Below are 20,274 nucleotides of genomic sequence, written 5' to 3' on the forward strand. Positions count from 1 at the left end.
ATATTTTCTACTCTTAACTTTTGTGATACTACAACCTGTGTAGTTATGTGTATGCTTTAAATATTGTTATCTTTACAACTTTGAAACCCCTCCTATGTACGTCATTGTAGGCCGAAGGAATCTGTAGTGAAATAAACCGATAACAACGAAATAGTGCGAAGGATCCTGCAGTATTACAATCACTTTTTAACGACAGATTTATTTTAATCTTACAAATACAGTTTTATAGTTAACAAAATGCATCAAATTATGTGCTTGGGCTTTTGAGAGTAATTGCTCTTGGTTTTTTTCGACGCCAACGAGTCTTTTTTTTTTTACGGTGCATAAACGATTTTGACATGTTTGATCAAAAATCCATGTGGTCCATAAAAATAGATCAAAGTCAGGTTTAGATCATTGAGATATGCTCTTGATCCTTTTTCCCAACGATCGTGTTGCATAAATAACGGATTTTGACATGTTTATTGATCAAAAATCCACGTTTTCGCCAAAAATTCATCAAATCATGTCTGGGCATTGAGATAATGCGCCAAGTCTTTTTCCCAATGATCTGGTGCATAAATATACGATTTTGACATGTTTTGTCGAAAATCACGTGGTCGCCAAAAATGCATCAAATTCATGTCTGGGTGGTGGCTGGGTAAAGTTAGCGCGTGCGGCATTGAGATAATGCGCTTAGTCTTTTTTCCACGCTCTGAGTGCAATAAATAAACGATTTTGACATTGTTATTGATCAAAATCCAGTAGGTCGCCAAAAGATGCATCAAATTCATGTCTTGGGCATTGAGATAAGCGCCTAGTCTTGTTCCCAACGACTTGTGCATAAATAACGATTTTGAATGTTTGATCAAAATCCATGTGGGCCATAAAAATAGATCAAATCTCATGTTACAGAGATTCATTGAGCATAATGCTCTTGAGCTTATTTCCCAACGGATCTTGGTGCATTAAATAACGATTACATGTTTTGATCAAAATCCACGTTTTCGCCCAAAAAATTGCATCAAATTCATGTCTTGGGCATTGAGATAATAGCGCCTAGTCTTTTCCCAACGATCTTGGTGCATAAATAACGATTTTGACTGTTTTGATCATAAATCCACGGTGTCGCCAAAAATGCCATCAAAGTTGCATGTCTTGGGCATTATGGAGTAATGCGCGGTAGTCTTTTTCCCAACGATCTTGGTGCATAATTAACGATTTTGACAATTTTGATCAAAATCCATGTGGCCTCAGAAAATAATTTAACCATTTTTTGAAACGCTGGTTTTCAGCACCCTCTTCTTTACATTCTCACCACATGCGGTTCAAACGTGCCACGTTATCAACTCTTTCAGCATCAAGATAAGCGTGTTGAAAGCTTTTACAACTCTAAATTTCATGTGTAAAGAATATATTTTGGTACATTTTGCTCTAAAACTTTGACCGAGACCACAGAGAAGAGTTATATTGAATTGTTACACATCTAAGAGTCATAGGGAATAATTCTAGCCGAAAGTCCGAACCTCGATACATGACCTAGGGGAATGAAAATTATGTTTTTTTAAATTTTTTATATATTGAGTTCGCAGTGTTTGTCCCTGTTTTTCCCCGAGTCACTCGAAGTGCGTATAACTGTCCTGTTGAACAGCTTCCCTGAAAATCAATAAGCTCCATACGTCCCCTGTTTCTTTATGCCAACGTACCCGTATACCAAATTTCCAACACCAATCGGCCACTTTTAAAAAAAAAAAAAAAAGAGTGGAAGCGGTTGCAACAGAACAAAATTTTTACGTACTTCGACGTGAATCATTCGGGAAACAGGAAAAACTGCGAACTCAATATAAGTAAAAATTTATCATATTCATTCCTAGGTCATGTATCTAGTTCGGACTTTCGCTAGATATCTCCCTATGACTCTTAGATGTTTAACGAATTCAAATATAACTCTTCTCTGTGTTCTCGGTCAAAATTTAGAGCCAAAATGTACCCAAAATTATTCTTTACACATGAAATTTAGAGTTGTAAAGCTTTCCAAAAACGCCATTATCTTTGATGCGAAAGAGTTGATTAACGTGCCACGTTTGATAACCGATGTGGCGTGATTCAAAAATGTTTAAATTATTTTTCTGAGGCCACATGGGTTTTTGATTCAAAATGTATGTCCAAAATCTGTATAATTATGCACAATTATCGTTGGAAAAAGACTACTGCGCATTATCTCAATGCCCCAAGACGATGAAATTTTGATGCAATGTTCTTGGGCGCGTACCCAACGTGGATTAATGATTCACGGAAACCGATGGTCAAAATCCGTTATTTATGCACCAGGATCGTTGGGAAAAAGAACTAGAGGCGGGATTTATCTCAATGCCAAGACATGAATTTGACTGCATTTTTGGCGAAACGTGGATTTTGATTCAAAAACATGTCAAAATCGTTAATTTTATGCACCAAGCAGCGTTGGGAAAAGATCAGCAGAGCATAATACTCGATGATCTAAACATGAATTGATCTATTTTTATGGACCACATGGATTTGATCAAAACATGTCAAAATCGTTATTTATGCACCAAGATCGTTGGGAAAAGGACTAGGACACGCATTATTACTCACATAATGCCCAAAGACCATGAATTTGACTGCATTTCTGGCGACCACGTGTTTCTTATCCAAAACAATGTCAAAATCGTCCATTATGCAACCAAAGAGCGGTCTGGAGAAACGGAAAAAGCACCTAACGCCCGACGCATTGTATCCAATGCCCAAGACGATGAATTTGATGCATTTTGGCGACACCGTGGCGACCACTTGGATGTTGATCAAAACTCATAAAGACTGTCTAAATCTCTATTTAGTGCCTACAAGATCATTTGGGGAAAAAGACTAGCTGCGCATTATCTCAAATGCCCAAGCTATAATTGATGAATTTTTTATGGCACCGCGCCCGGAAAACAACGATGGGATCTGATCCAAAACATGTCAAAAATCGTTATTTATCGCAACAAGTCATCGATTGCGGGGGAAAAAAAAGAAATCAAGAGCATCAGATTCTCAATGATCTGGGGTAACATGAATTTGATCTATTTTATGATCACCACGATGGATTTAATCAAAACATGCTTTTCAAAAATCGTCTTTATCTTATGCACCTAAGAATCGAGGGAAAAAAAACCAAGGAGCATATCTCAGAAGCCCAAACATGAATTTGATCCATTTTGTAACTTATTAAAAATATTTGTAAAGATTAAAATAAATTGTCGGGGTTAAAATATGTAATACTTTGAGGGAAAATCCTCATATTCTAGTGTTGTTATCGGTTTTTATTTATTACCGATTCCTTCGGCCTACAATGAACGTACATTAGGAGGCGTCAAAGTGTAAAGATAAAATATAAAAGCATACACATATCACACAGGTATATCACAAAAGTTACAGTAGAAAATATCACGGTTTGCATTTTCTACATCCATATCCATCCACATATGCTTTAATGGTGTAGAAGCAGTTACATATGAAAAACTTTTTTTATTTCCCTACGAAATATTCCGAAGGATTTGCAGGTCTTGAGTTTTTCTGGGGCCAAGTTATAGAGGTGAGTTCCGGAAAATATGGGAGACCTTTTGTAGAAGGTGTAATTCTGCCCTCGCATAACTCGGCGTACGTTTCATCTTGGGACAAAACTGGGTTATATAAGTAGCGCAATGCCTTATAAACCCTCTGGTCCAATTACCGTGGTTAGATGCGCCAGAAACCTTTCGCTGCTCATCAACGAAATTTGCACTTATGCATTACTCAAGCTGCTCGCTGTGGATGTTCCAATGGGTATTTGTCCTCAATTCTTCGATACTGTCAATGGCACCACCAACACTTACAACTCGTCTGTTTGGTAGTTACGTTGGATGTGTCAAGGTATAGTTGCGAAAACAAAGGATCCATCGGACTGTTGGACAAATTCCAGTCTCGTACGAGAAACAAACGTTCCATAAGACCAGCATAAGACATTCGTGTCAATTCGTTTCCATCTAATGGCAATGCGGTGACCACTACGAGTAAATTGAATTTTTGCTCTTAGAGTAACCATGATTCTTAAATTCATTTTATTCTAAAAAAAGTGCTTTTTAAAATTTACGTTTACCTCGACGCCAATTGTAATATATTAGGTACCTACCTCCTTGCTAATATATTATGTAAAGGGTACGTTACAAACGAACACAACCAATGTTTATAACTTTATTTTACGTTAATAAGCAAATGGAATGCGTTGAGCCACCATGAATGACATTATTGACATTATACTTTTGTAACTTCAAGAATCAAGTATGTGAGTGTGTGAGTGAGAAATGGCGCAGTTTACCACATTATTAAGTACATATTTTAAGATATTCCATTAACAAAGAGATATTGGCACTTCTAAAAGCATCGACAAGCATTTATCTTTATCTTTCTAAGGCCCCAACCTCCCAGTTTATTTACTTATCTGTATTTTTAACGAAATACGTGTGATTGGTCCTGCATATGCAATACAAAGCAACGTGCCAGACAAGGATGAGAATACCTACGTTATGCTGGTTGCCTAAAATCATTGCGGCACGCGATTTTGGCGCGCGATGCCGTTCCAGTTACAGAGTATATAGTTCAATGTTTTAAAACTAATAGTTATAAAACTAAACATTCAGGATACTTATTATGTCTACTTTTAAATGAATATCACTATATAATGTATAAATGCTTCAGATCTCTTTTTAGCCCTCTTCACGTGCATTGGTACTTCCGCACGTTCTTTAAGTCTTCACGCATCATTACATCTCTGTCACCGTCGCACCCGTTTCACATCTCCTACACGCATCTTTAAAGCATCCGTTAGTTATATGCTTCCCCTCCATCCTTCACTACACTTACTTTCTCTACTTTGTTCATCTGCACAGACCAATAGAACATCATCTGCTTATTTTGGGCACTAATAAGTAATAACCAATGTAATTATTATTCTCTAATAAACTTACATTTCAGCAAGATCATGTGGACCTCCTAGCGATATCTCACACGGTTGGCATGCAGGAGAGTGTTACACATTCGCTTGCCGCATCACTTATCATTGTGGCGAGGGATTTGAATTGGTGGGTCGCAATGAGCGATTTTGTCAAGCAGACGGCACTTGGTCTCCGAAGGAGTTACCAACTTGTGTTCGTAAGTACCTATAACATGCAAATTTCTGAGACACGTGCTTAAAATTTGTTGCACAATTTTCTCGGGGAGTGTGAGATATATTTTGTTTGTGGTTTTCGTTTTACTGTGATTACAGCAGTGCAATGCCCGCCACCCGAAAATCCCCGACATGGTAAAGCTATTTATACTTCTTGTAGTTACAATTCAGTAGTTAGTTATGAGTGCAAATATGGGTATACTTTAGTTGGCGAAACTACAAGACGTTGTGGAGCTGATAAAAAATGGTCAGGATCTCAACCTGTATGCAAAGGTAAATATGAGTAGGTATTTAGGCAGTTTTGTAATGTGTCTGTGTTTGGCAAGAGTAGAAATAAACTGCGGCCATCCAGGAAGATTGTGGAATGGTTGGTTAGAAAATATAGAAGGAGGTACTGGACTTGGAGCCTCAATTATATTTCGTTGTCACGAAGGAACGAGATTAGATGGAAATTCGTCAACTGTCTGTCAGATTGATGGTAAATGGAGGTATCCTCCTCCGAAATGTTTAGGTAGGTTCTTTCTTATAAAAGAGAAGGGTTTATGCTTAAAAATCATCTCCGTTTTCAGCTCCTTGCGTCGTGCCTCAAGTATCTCAAGGAAAAATCAGTTTATTGTCTCGAAATGATACAGCACCATCATCGACTGTAGTACAGGATGGTGAAGCACTTACAGTCGATTGTGAACCGCTGTATGAATTTGCATTAAGTGACTCGCCTGTCGTATGTAATAATGGTACCTGGACTCACATACCCAAGTGTCAACCGGCCAGGTAATGTAGGTGGACGTTGAACGAATCGATCTTCTTTTAAGTTTAGGTGTAAGTATTTGCCAAAGTCACCAAAAAATGGAATGGTGATTGCACCAAAAATGGAACACGGAATGAAAGCCAGATTTAAGTGCAAGGATGGTTTTGAACTGAAAGGAAACACATTTATCGATTGCTCGTTTGGAAACTGGACGGGCGAGTTTCCCATCTGCCAAGAAGGTACTTGCAACATCCACATATTTATAAGTTGCATACCTACCCATTTCAGTATACTGTCCATTTCCTGGCTTGGTAGACAATGGAAAAATTCTTTTGGTCGGAAATATGGGGCTGTACGATTACCGACCATACGTCCGAAAAGTCACCAATAATAAGCAAATCATGTACGATTGTGATAAAGGGTATGTACTGAGTGAAGGGCCACCAGGTGCCACTTGCATTGGGGGTAATTGGAGTCCAAACGAACTTCCAAAGTAAGCTGCAGCGCCACGAAGTATCCAAATACTAAGCATTGTTTTAGGTGCACTCTTGGTCAGCATCCTCGTCTGAGATGGAGTCGTAAAAAACGTCATACCCTCATAACTCGTTACAAGAGGCCAGATATTTTGAGATTTGAAAATAGTACTACCCTCCTGCATGTTAATGATACCATTGAAGGGAATAAAACTATTGTCAAACGCGCTTTGAGAACTGGAAGTACTAGCAGCAGTAGCCGAGCTCTTGGTTTAGGCCTCAAAAGCAACAGAAATCAACCAAACGCCAGACGGAAAAATAAACAAACAAATTTCGACGTTAAACCGGAAAAGAAAAATGGCTGCTTTCCAGTGGATGATGAAGAAACAGTCGAAGCTATTAAGATTATAAAATATGGGTTCGATAATAGCATTCCATATAGTTTTGGAACCGTAATAAAGATGACCTGCAGACACGGATTTGGTTTAAATGTGCCATCGAACATAACAGTCAAATGCTTTCGAGGAAAATGGAAACCAGTGAGGCCCAAATGCCTAACAGGTAGGTTCCATCTTGGACAAGTACATCAGGACTTGCGCATTGTCTTCTAGCACCATGCGCTCTGCCAAAAATTGACAGTGGTGAATATTTGTCGGGATACCGTGAGGGAATGGCCATCGGGAATGGTTCGAGCGTAGCATTCCAGTGTGAAAAGGACATGAGCAATTCGACAGTGTTGCGAGTATTCTGCATAAATCACGAGTTAAAACCTGAGAATCCAACTTGCACACCCGGATACGACTTTAAATTTAACGCTAGCAAAGTTATTCCCTATTATCTCGGTGGAAGCGATATCGTTATAGGAGGCGATATAAACGTCCTCGAGTACGGAGGTACGGGAAAATCTTGCGGACCACCGACAAGGTAATTTGGTTCGCACTTTTGGTAATTAACTTTTCGAGTAAATCAAGTAGAGTTCAAGGTTCTTTGATATATCGCAATGGTGAAATACTATCGGAGAACGATGAGACTTTTCCGGATGATACCGAGGTCACGTTTAGCTGTATTGAAAGTATTGTGGGCGAGAAGACCACGTGGAAGATCATTTGCGACGACGGAAAATGGGTCGGAAGATCTCTTACTTGTGGTAAATATTAAACTTGCTTTACCTATTAATGATTTTGGAAAACTGTTGGCGTTGGGAGTTTTCCATCTTGAGAGGGTAAGACTGTGTGACGGTTCACGTCCAGTTCATTATATATCATTAGAATACATATTTTTTTGGATATTGCAGCTTAAAAGGCGTGCACTTTAAGAATATGTAACAAAAAATAGTGATTGCTATTAAAAAGAAAAAAAGAAATATCTAAATAAATAAGAAAGGTGTCATTGGGCAGTCTGGGCATGCGCACATCTAATTTTTACTAAATGTGATGGTTAAAATGTTATGTACATACTTTAAAGAGCGACAGGTAGCTGAGGTGGGAATATTGAAACGAGTAACGTACACTTTTTCAACAAAGTTTGGCGCGCTATTGCTGTTCATCCGAGGCCTTAACAACTCCTACAGTTTTCAAGATACATTAGTTCGTTCGTTTTGAATCCGGTAGCATATAGCTGACATAATTGGAATTTTTATTCTGTATGGTTTCTGGTTAAATAAATAAATATGAACTGCTTCATTTATCGAGATATCTTTGAAATAATGTAAATATTCATACTACGAGCAAAAATCATTCTTGGCCAAAATTCCCACCCTGAAAATCAGGCTAACCGTTACAAATCGAGTCCACCATTCACACCAAGGGGCTCATGGTACGAAGAATACACATAATGTATCATTTTTCTTTACTGTTAAGAGCTCAGGCGCCTTAATTAGGACATGATCTGTCTCATCATAACAACAATTTAGGAGTTTTAGATATTTGCATAACTAATAGGGTTTCGAGACCCACCACATAACAGTATTCCAAGTCCAATAACAAAAATACATATTCAGGAATCACGAAAAAGTATCACATTTGGCATTTATGTACAATAAGATAGTATCAAAATACCATTGTCTTGTATTGTATTGGTAAATTAGGTAAGCGTTAGTGCTGGGCCATAAATGAAATTGTTATCGATTAATCGACAATTATCGATAAATCGTAACGATAATTTTCGATAACTTTTGCAAATAATCAATAATGATTGTTAGCTGTCAATAATAATCGATTATTAGTGACACTTGTCGAAAGTTGTTCATTTCTGATAATTATCGACTAATAGATAAGTAACGGTAATTATCAAGAGAAAACTATTGATACTTTTTCATAAATCTTATTGATATAAATATATTCTCAATCGGTATAATTACATCATCCATGCGTACACTCGCTAACATTTTTGCTTTTTTGGTATTGCTATTGCGAGAGATAATTTAAATAAAAACAGGATCTTTTGAAAAATATTAAAACAACTGTAGGTAGGTATGCTGAAGTTTTCTGAAATCAAAGGTGACCAAGTGGACGATAATCCTCAAAAATTAGTACAGAAGTAGGTTGTGAATTGTGATCATGGCAACTCCAGAATGCTCTTACTTGATCGCTTTTGTTTCAAGCAAACTGGTCTAAACTAAAAATGTTTGTCCTTAAAAATTCTCTGGATAATTATCTGTCTTCTTAGTTTAGTTGTGAGATTAATCGATACATTATCGGTAATTATAGATTTATCGACCAATCCTTTAAAATTTTCGACAAATTATCGATTAGTCGACCATTTTAAAAATTTATTGACTATCTTCTAATCGATAATTATCGATAAGTTACCGATTAATCGTTTTTTTTTCACAGCACTAGCTAAGCGTAAGGGTATACTTACGTAGGTGTCGGTTTAACCGAGGGAGAGGGAGGGGTATGGAATGAGTACTTGTTATGGGAGTGGAGGAGTGCGAGGGGTTTAAAAATTCTCAATTTTCAAAAGTTTTTCGAATCGACCTAAATATTAAGACGCTATTATCTGCACAAGATTTTCAGCATGTTTCAAAGTTACGTATACGACCGTATATTTGCGTATTCAGCAAGTTGTCAGTTCTATATACGACTACTTTTAAACATATATGACGTACTCCAGTACAGCACTGGTAACATTTATCATTAAAAAAGCACTTTAAAGAAGTATAAAGCCCGTGTTAACGGATGAAATCAGAAAAGCTGTCCCTCTGTTGTGGGGGAAAGTGGACCACAAAATCGCAGTTAGTTACTGACTTTGTATGTTTCTTTACCTCTTTAAAACTCCAATTTTGCCAGATAATTCAATTTCAATGTTATGTGTCTATCTATTATACAAATGTACATATAAGCGAGTTGTGGCGGGGTGGTGCATCGCTTGCACTACTACAATGTTACTATGGAAATTTTTGTTGTAGGTTCCTCTAATAACAGCAAACAAAATGACATCGCAATCTGATAAAAAATCATCCCACTTATCTAAAGGTGCATCAAAATTGGGCCCCTTCAAAAATTACCTTAATATAAAACAAGATACGAAGAATCGCATACGATTTTCAGTAGGGAATTTTTTATGCACCGCTCGAACCTTAAATCAGATCGCATTTGGAAACACGACTTTTAATCTGGCTCATATGCAATAGCACTGATTCTTGAACTCGTAGAAATCGATTGCCGCAGGTTTGACATCGCTGCACTCGCTATCTCTTTTTAGCGCATTTCCACAAAAATAAAAAAAATGCGCTATTGTGGCCACTTTGTCCGTCCGTCCGTCCGTTGAGACGCTACTCTTTATTTTAAGAGCTATTGTTCTACTTTTTCGCTACTTGGTTCGTTATGGTGTCGAGGCTTGCACCAAGGAAGGAATTTTTTCTGCGTGTATTGCTAAAAAAGTTATTGTAAAAAAAAACCAACAAACCGTTTTTTACATGTTCCACAATTTTACACTTTTGCCGTTTATTAACGATCCTAGAGATCCTTTATAATTTTGTATTGCTGTCTGTCGTCTGTCTGTTGATCTGTCCGTATGTTCCTTTGTCTGTCTGTCCCTCTATTTGTCCGTGTGAACGATAACTTTGGTTAGAAATGGCCGATCGCTTTGACATCTTCGTTAGTTATGAACTGAATTGCATGAAATTCAATATGGGCATAGCTTTAGCCATATAACACGCAATGCCAAAAGTTGAGTCGAATCGATTCAAAATTCACAGTGCCCTTTTCGCATCTCGACGATTTATAACCGAATTGCAAACTTTTTTATTTATTATTTGAATGAAATTTGATACATAGGCACTTGGAATAAATAAAAATCTAACGCCAGTTTCAAAATTTGGTTTTGCGCATGCGCAGTGCCAACTTTTTTATTTAGAAAAGCATTGAAATGAAATTCTTCTTATAAACTGAAATTGAAGTAGCACGTCAAAAATGGATTGCACATTTGCAACGCTATCTTTCATATTTGTGGCCTGATTTTTACCATTTTAACAGAAGTTGCATCTTACAAATGACAAATGAATGCAAGTGGAAATGCGCTTTTTGTAAATCGTTTACGATTACTTTTTAACTTGTTCTTGAAGTGGAACAGATGGACGGACGGATAAAACGTTTACATAAGGGGAATTCTTTTTCTTTCGAAAAATTCAGAATGCTCAAAACTGATCTAAGGAAATTCCCAGCTCTGTCACAGATGAAAAATTCTTACCTCAGCCCAGGTTGAACACCCGACCTCTGGCTATGTAGCCCAATGCTCTACCACTGAGCTACATAGTCAGTTTCGGCGGTTGTATTGGAGGTATCGTTTCTGATAATGGCATTATGTACAGCTCGTTGCGCCGGTGGGTGAACAATAGGACCTGGGCCACCTAAGCTATGGGTGAACAGCGGGACCACGGAGTTTTCTTCGTTATGAGTAACAGAAGTCAATTGAATTTTTATGATCATCGTGTTTCATTCTGTAACATCTCTGACTACAGGGATGTCTGAGGCGGGCTGCTCAGGCTTGCTTTAAGCTTAAACAACAATCCGCCGGTCGGGACAGAAAATGAACTACATCGCGCAAGTGCATCCTTCAATGGGCACTTACGACCTTGTGTAATTTGAATTGTTAGATTCGCGCCAAATAAATATGCAGTGGCGTAACTTGTGTCATTCCTCTCTAATGAAATGCATAAAAGCGGGAACTGTACAATTCAAAAACTGCCAAATATGTAACATCACAAGTTCTAAACGAGAGTGCAAACATAATCTTGATCTCTACCAAATTTGGTACCAATATGAGGATTTTTGAACAAGAAAATAAAGAATCCAAATTTAGAGCGTTTGAAAATTTAAAAAAAGCAATTCTGGGTACGACAGTCAAAAATTCATAACATTTTGAGGTGTAAAAATGCCATTAAAAATATGACTTCGCTGTAATATTCAATGAACCCTTATACTAAACAAGTATGAATGTCAATAGCGTATTTTCCTGGTTTACAGGCCCAGTAAAATTCGTTGAAATTCTGACCATTACTTTTGTCTGACCAAGAATTGCAGTAGAGCCGCTAGTTTCGCCCTTCTATCTAAGATAAAAAACCCAAACTTTGAGACTGTTGGAGACCCATCTCTAAATAAATTTATCCCCCTAGAGGATTTAGTCATGAACACCTCCTTGACCATTTCGCACTGTCATCACTTCAGCATAGGCGCTTCATCGCATCAATTAAATTCCTGTACAATATTCTGCACAACAACATAGACTGTTCCAAACTTCTAAATGAAATTAATTGGCATGTGCCTAGATTGACAACTCGAAGAAGTCACACTTTTTCTCTCCCACAAATAAATAGCAACATCATGTATAGGTCTCCTATGTATGCAATTTGTAATAGTTACAATACTATAAGTTCAATCTGTGACATTACTCACTAATCCTGGAAGAACATCATTCGAACATTGAATATGTAACGACCGCAACTAACTAATTTTGTCTGCTTCGAATTAAGTTTTCTTCTTCTCCTAATTTACTTAAACCACCGTATATGTTTATCTTATATTTTTGTATTTTGTATGTAATTAACTTCATATTGTGATTTGTCCTTTAATTGGATATTCTCTTGGGCAATAAATCATTATTATTATTATTAAACGCTAGATTTAAACCCTCGCTTTATTTAGTTTTTTTTTGGGGAGGCTACTCAACTCAGACTATCCATACTCGAGATATTCACATTTGAACCCATGATCGCAACGAAAGATATGTAGGTAATCGAAACGGCGGTTTTGTTATGTCTCTAACGAAATTTGTGCATAAATGTCGATTTTAATTTCAACAAAATCGGTTAGGGCATATCACAAAATTGTATGCGCAACAGCTCAAATGCATCCAGATGGAAAAAAAAGAGTCATGACGTTCTTACCAAGTATGCAAGATAACGTATTTTCACTACTTAATATCAGACATTTGGATAAAATAGGAACATTTTTTAATTCCAGATACAGAAGAACTGATATACGGCCATAATGCCAACAGTAACAATACATGCCTGTTTAGAAACCATGAGGCAAACGTAGATTTCTTTTACAATGACAAAAAGATCGAGGAGCAGATCGCTGAATTTGCAGATGACACTGTATTGGTTAGTCGATGTGTTGATATTGGAAAATTTGCAATGATAGGTAGGTAAATTACTAGCAAGCACACAGTTATCTACTTACATTAGAATGTATAATCACTTCATGTACTGTTAAGGTACAAACATACAAAAGTGCCTAAATGGTAAATGGGATAATCCGCAACCGTCGTGTTTTGGATTGAACCAAGAATTTGATTACTCCATGGAAAAACCGCCGACTATACTATTTCGACATGAATTAGGCCCCATAGCGCAGTCGAACGAAGGAAAGCTGATCGTTTATCCGGGAGTGATTTTACATATGGAGTGCCTGTGGATACGAAGATTTGGTATTCCCAAATGGACAATCGGGCATAATCATAGGTGCGAAACTGCTCGATTCCGCATAATACAAGAGAGTATTTTGCAGACAGTACCCTCAAAGTTGGACTACTGATCCTGGTCGAGATTCCCAGCTAGAATATAGGTTGTCTATATACTATGCGTCAAAAGAAGACTCTGGATTGTTCACGTGTGAAACCCCAGCTAGATACATGCACTCAGTTGAAGTTATTGTTAAAGGTGAATAAACACATCACTTAACAAATGAGCGACTCAAATTTGACATTGAAACTTTTTTTTATTGTGCTTAGTATTTTTGGGTAGCTATCAGATTGTGATTTCTTTTAGCTGTTCACTGTCCTCACATTCCAAAACGTCGAGGATTGACTGCTAGTACAGAAGACACAAAAATGAGCACTCACGTTACTTTCAATTGTGAAAACGGCAACGCCCTTACTGGACCGTCTGAAATAGTTTGTTTGCCATCTGGTAACTGGAATTCTTCATTTCCGATTTGCGAAAGTAAGTAAATCTACAATAATAAGAGGTCCGATCTGAAAAATCATATAAAGTTGATATTTTCTACTAGAAGATAATCGATTCTGATGCACTTCAATGTAAAAAGACTTTGTATGGATGTTGTAATACACATTTTGAATTGATATTTTTGTAAATGTAGGTGTCGAGTGTGGAGAAGTAGGGGGGTTAGTGTCGACAAATTTAACGATGAAAGTTATAGCGAGAGACATCGGTGGTCGTGCTGTTTTTAGTTGCGCACCCGGATATAGTCTTCAAGGACCACAAGAAACTACTTGCCTTTCTAATGGTGATTGGGCGACACCGTTTCCATCATGTGTTGGTAAGTTTTACGTTAAAGGAGTGAATCGGATCTGTGTTTAAAAATTCGAGAAAATATCAATTTTATATTACAATTTGAATGTGCATGCTTGCTTCTTTAATTCGAAATTATGAATGAATGCGTTTTATAAAGTGACCAAAATGGAATGTGATTCGTGCTTAATGATCGTACATTAACAGAAGTTCAATGTGAAAATCCAAAGTCCCCCGAGAATGGATTTTACCATGGGACGGGAGCATTTAAAGTAGGAGACGTTGTGCAATACAACTGCAATACTGACTATGTAATGGAGGGGCAGTCAGTCTCTGCTTGTCAAGATAGTGGTCGATGGTCTGGAACTTTGCCCAAGTGTAATTCGACATTTTATTTATTAGTACCTATGTACAATCGTTTTTTTAGGTATACCAGCATGTTCGTATCCAGGCACTACAATAAGTGGTAAAATGTCATCAGTTAAATTCTACTACAAAATGGGAGAAAACATAACATTTTCGTGCGAAAACAATCTCGTGTTAAAAGGGGCGTCAATGTTAAAATGCTTGAAGAATGGAAAATGGTCCAATACTATACCTACTTGCGAAGCGCCAAATTCAAATCAAAGCTAATTGAAATTTGAAAAGTTGTGGCAGAAAAAGGTCGAATAGAGATAATGTGCTATTAACGTAACTATTTCAGTAGCCGATAGATCTTCTTTCTTAAACAAATCTCGCATCTATCCACAACTTGTATGCGATATTCAGTAGTTGATTCGATTCTTACAAGTAATTAGGTTGATAATGATTGAGATAACAGATGATTGTGAACATTAAAAATGTATGAGCAGATTTTTCAAGAATAAAGAAACTTGATGCATTCACTACCTATTGTTTACTCCTGTATGAAGTGGTGTTATTAATTAGATTCATAATTAATTTTTTAACTGTTTCAAACTTACATACGCATTTTCAAGAATGTGTCGAGTATTTGTTTTGCCGTAATTACCTTTATTTGTGAGTGGGAAGGATTTCATCAGAGACTGTTCTAACAACCAGCTAAACCCCTTATTATATCTTATTAAAATTCCATACTCGAACCTGTATTCAAACCATGGAACCTCTTGGTCATAGTCGGCACATCTAACCCACTAGACCAAATTAACCAACATTGGTATTGACAGCTGAAAGCATCCAACGTAATTTATAAGTTAATGATGACCTCATTATTAACCACTTTGAACATCTGCCGAGAAAGCCTACTTTTCAAGTAGAAAAATGGTTAATAATTAGACAAGCTGAAAGAATAACAGGCGCGCAAGGACAGAATATCACATACCACGCCGCAAACGATCGATAGAACAATTAATTAAAGAAATCTTAATTACCTTAAAGTTTCAATAGTCCAAAATCTCCGATCGTAACTGTGAGTTACAATAAATGATGCACAGACACCTAGGTGATCTTGCTTTGGAACTTCACTTCTCGACTTCAATTATAGCACAATTTCGATCTAGACGACGCTGACTTCGTTTTAATTAAAGGGGTAGTATACCCAAAATCAAAAAAAATGTAGAAGAAAATCTAAGAACAAAATTTCAAACCGGAGTTTTCTACGATGAGTAGTTTTCAAAATATTAACGATGAAAGTTTGAAAGACAGAACATGTGACGTCATCCCGACATCGTGAGTGCGGCGGCACGGATCCAAGCAGTCCGAAAGCGTCAGTTCTTTCATATTCTATTTTGCTTTCCTTTGAAAAAATCAAGAAAACCTTACTGAAGTACCATCCGAACATATATCCTCATATAAATTTGAATATTTGTAATAAATTTCTGTACCCAGCTTAGATTGGATACCTATGCTTTCAGTAAGCGGTATTGGTTCCATTTGATTCAGTTCTTCTGTTTGATTGTGGCATATGTTTGATGTTGAACTGGTTTCTCCACTACGAAATTTATCGTTTACCCACAATAAGCAATCAGACACAATCTTACTTTCTTAGATAAGTTGACTGACGTTTTATAGCTTTATTAGGACCTTTGTTTCCTGTGAGATGTAAAGAAGGGATTGAGTATTGTCAGCCTTCTCAAAACTTTATGCTGAGGCACAGGGTCCTTTTCTTCTTGTATCTTCCAAAAAAATCATCATCTTTAAAGTGGACACTGCAAACGACGTGACTATACTATGATTCAGCGGTTTTTTCTACTTTTCCAGACGTTATTTCGACACGGCTCCTTCTTTTCTCGGGGATAATTTGCAATGTAACATTGGCATTTTTCAAATTATTGTTGCAGCGGAAAACACAAAGTTAGGCATTTTTTAAAATAATGCAAATCAGTGACTACCAGTCTCAAATTAACACGTCTAACGTCATCGAATCCATATATTGCTATAGCGCGCCAACGACCCCATTTGTCGGGATGACGTCACAACGACCGTTTTTTACATTGGACACCTTGCCATTTAATAACGAAACGGCGTAGCGACTTGCGGTTTTCACCGTTACCCTTAGATATTTTTAATCTATCTTTAGACGAAAACATGAAATTTGGGTATACTGCCCCTTTAAAACTGTAGTATTGGCCCGTTGATGGTGGACAAAACCCCCTTTAACGGATATTGGGGAACTTCATCATGAACGTAAAACGCTTTCGCAACACAACTTGAGCCTAATGCTAAAACTTTCTTCTCCAAACACGTTGTAACTGGCGGAACTGACTAGCTTATAAAAAGCTTCGATACTGGCAAAACTGACTGACAAATAACGCTCACGAAACAAAACGCCACGATTAACGTGTTCCTCATATATTTAAATCAATTTCCCTTTCTCACGTCCGCGTTCGTCTTTCCATAACAAAATATCTGCGTGTTAGAAAGAATCAAAGAATTAACATCTGTTTATTTCCGCGATAACACGTGCTTAACTTGAAACTACGTAATTAGCTTACGCAGCGATAGGGACTCTTTTATCGCAAACGACCGGAACTTTTACAATAACATCAACTTAATCTTAACACGTAAATCAAATTTAAGAATTAAATAAAATATGATCTGATTCATGTTAATCTAAAAACTACCGACATTTACGCTTTAAAAATAATTGAAATTAAACACACAGGGTGACCCAACATTACTGTGAGTACTGAAACCAAACAAAACATCCGTATTAATCAGAATCAGAACCACTTCAAATTGGAAGATCATTGAGGGGGAACCATTTTATAACACTAGATCTAAACAAAGGCGTATTTTTGGCCATTAAAAGTAAAAGATTAATTTTAGACAATGTACTTTACAAATTTAATTGCTTGCTTTTCGGACTGTGCACAACACCCTTTTCACAAACATTTAAAAAACCACTGTTAGCAAAATTTAAATAAGTATTATGTAACAAGGTTGGGATTTAAATTTTTTAGATTTCGTAAAGTTCTGCAGCCTTCTCAAACAAATGTTAGTAATTATGATCTAAGGACTTTAGCTGGTTGCTTGCGATCAACGAAATACGTGCCATTTCTAACTAATCACTATCAACACGTCTTTGTTTTTTTTAAATTGCTCAGTTTACATCCGTTTTAATAGGGGTATATTAAGTGAACGTGGAATTTGCTGAGCGTGCAGGTTCTGAAACGGATTCGTTAACAGCCGTTCGGGATTGGTGGCGCAAGGGACACTAACCAATTAAAAATTTAGACATCGCCATTTTGAATTCGGTAGGCGTAGAAAATTTACTCAGTAATTAAAGAGGGGGTCATTCTGAATTGAACCATAGATTAAAAAAATTATAATCTGTGGTTGAACTAACAGATAGATGAATCTCCCAGCGAACGAGAAGAGATCGCAGGATTTTTAAGGAAAAGGGATTTTTCGGTGCGAATTATTTTGAATCAGTTTTTTTACGATAAGTTTAAACCAAAAAGGCAGTTCGAGAAATGCAAAGTTGTAGTGTAAAATTTTCCGTCTAGTTATAAACCGAAGACGCAACTTTTGAGGTATCATAATAATACACAGAGATGTCTACCGTACCACTTAATACATTACAGGTCCTAATAGTATGTGCATTTATCATTGGTAAGTACACTATTAACGTAGGTATCACATTACACTAATGGCGGGTATTATAAAGCATAGTTAACTATGTTGTCAGGCATTGTTAATGTTGTTAAGGCATGTGATTGGATGTTTATTTAAAGAATGATGTTATTCATTGAAAAAGCATCCAATCACATTCCTTAACAACATAGTTAACTATGTATTTTCAGGGCTTAGCAAAATGATTTTTAAATATTCTGAAATTCATATCAGTTCCAAAAATATTCGAAAAAAAAACCCGAAGTTAACCATATTCGTTTTGATTTTTTTATGACCCTGTGTGGAACTTTTTAAGATCTACAATATGGGCCCAGAGATTTTACCCGCGACGAAGGAGCACTTACGAGTATTTACTTTGAATTTTGCAAGTATAAGCATTTGCTTACTTTTATTCATACGGCCCATTGTATAGCATTGTTTTTTATTACAAAGACAACGATCTATGGTACAGTATGATTCTTTATTATGTCATTTAAAACCATCAATAAATTATTTAAAAATGTTATGTAGAAACCAATTACATGTATTGCAAGGCATAACTCTAAATGTAACGTTTATACTATGCGATCAAAAATGAGTTGCTGTCGAGTCACCTTTGGAATTTTTGTTTACATGGAAAATCGTATTTAATTTGAACTTCCATAGGCGACTCGACAGCAACTCATTTCTGATCGCCCGTTAGTTACCACTCCTGAAGGCAGATTTAATACTTATCCATAAACATTTGTTGATATATGATGCACCACACTGGCAAAATATTCACTGGAGACAGTAACTTAATATTCAAATGAAAAACCCTGGGTAAAAGAACAAAAATAAATTGGAAGCACAGTTATAAATAATGATACATAGATTATACAAGAGAAGGCGAATATGTGACTAATGATATCTGTGAATAAAGCAAGCAAATGTAATGGTTTACTCAGTATAACATATTAGGGGCCTTTGAAATATGGTCTAGATCAGCGGTTCTCAACCTTTTTGAGTAATCTATAGCTGTATCGACTTCGCACGGTGGCGTGCTTTGCGAAATAGATACCTCACTTGCGCCAGAAGCCGCCTCGTCTTGAAGCAGCCCCAGGGTGAGCCGTAAGCAGTCGGTTTCTTATCGTGCTCAAAGGCGCCTCGTGATAAATACTCGCTCTGTTTGTACGTTGCGCTCTACGAAAATCAAAATGGGACAAAGAAAAGTGTTTACTTTTATTTGTAATGTAATTCTCCATTTTTGGGGTTCGTTGAGATTTGCTTTATTATATAAAAAAGGAACCACAATTGTTTGTTTCTAAAGCGATCGATTTCGGGTTTAATAATTTTTACAATTGACGCATAGCCTGATGATGGGTGGTTAAACCCGAAATCGATCGCTTTAGAAACAATAAACAATTGTGGTTCCTTTTTTATATAATAAAGCAAATGTTTACTTTTAATTGATGTATACAAAGAACATCGATTGCTGTGGGATCCAAAACATAAACACAATGATACTCTCAGAGAAGATGTCTGAAAAGAAATATGTTTAAGGTTGGAGATTCCTGTAGATAATATAAAATCTAAAATAAAATCATTGATGAGAACCCTTATTTTTTACTCGTAGTGAGAACCTATAGACTTATGACAATCAAGGAAAAAGCTGCAACAGCTGATGTGAAAAAACCGATGATATGGTGGAATGCCTCGCCCTGACTGACTGCTAATTTTAAGTACCACCATTTATCCACGACTTTACTATAAAAATAATGTAAAGTTATTTGTTGTCACTTATCAAATCAAGCAAATACTGTAATAATATCCCATGCAATGGCGACGGTCATTGCGCTATCAGTGTTGCCAGCGCGGCGGGCAGTTTATAACATTATACCAGTGTTCCCAATATTGGTGTGCCACCACAAATATGTACCATAGGTTGAAAGCCACTCGTCTAGATTTTTGCGCTGCAGATAAACGAATACATGCATTTCGATACATTAGGGAAATTCAAGTGACATTTATATTCTCCAATCTAGAGCTAAAATTTACAGTG

The 20,274-nt window shown here is 36.8% G+C and overlaps 1 protein-coding gene across 1 annotated transcript; it reads left to right on the forward strand.

Moving 5' to 3' along the window:
• The first annotated feature begins 3,683 nt into the window (after positions 1 to 3,683).
• LOC116165898 (sushi, von Willebrand factor type A, EGF and pentraxin domain-containing protein 1-like) lies at positions 3,684 to 15,049 on the forward strand. Its single transcript, XM_031480683.1, has 17 exons — positions 3,684 to 3,868; positions 4,982 to 5,169; positions 5,393 to 5,458; positions 5,517 to 5,696; positions 5,755 to 5,956; positions 6,003 to 6,172; positions 6,222 to 6,426; positions 6,474 to 6,967; positions 7,018 to 7,330; positions 7,378 to 7,553; positions 12,871 to 13,053; positions 13,127 to 13,373; positions 13,420 to 13,571; positions 13,680 to 13,853; positions 14,011 to 14,190; positions 14,370 to 14,540; positions 14,590 to 15,049. Exons 1-17 carry the CDS (start codon positions 3,684 to 3,686, stop codon positions 14,793 to 14,795), a joined length of 3,492 nt encoding a protein of 1,163 aa, XP_031336543.1. The 3' UTR covers positions 14,796 to 15,049.
• The last annotated feature ends 5,225 nt before the right edge of the window (positions 15,050 to 20,274 follow it).

The sequence above is a fragment of the Photinus pyralis genome, unplaced genomic scaffold (genome assembly GCF_008802855.1).
Source record: "Photinus pyralis isolate 1611_PpyrPB1 unplaced genomic scaffold, Ppyr1.3 Ppyr1.4_LG1, whole genome shotgun sequence".
In the NCBI taxonomy this organism is placed as follows: domain Eukaryota; kingdom Metazoa; phylum Arthropoda; class Insecta; order Coleoptera; family Lampyridae; genus Photinus; species Photinus pyralis.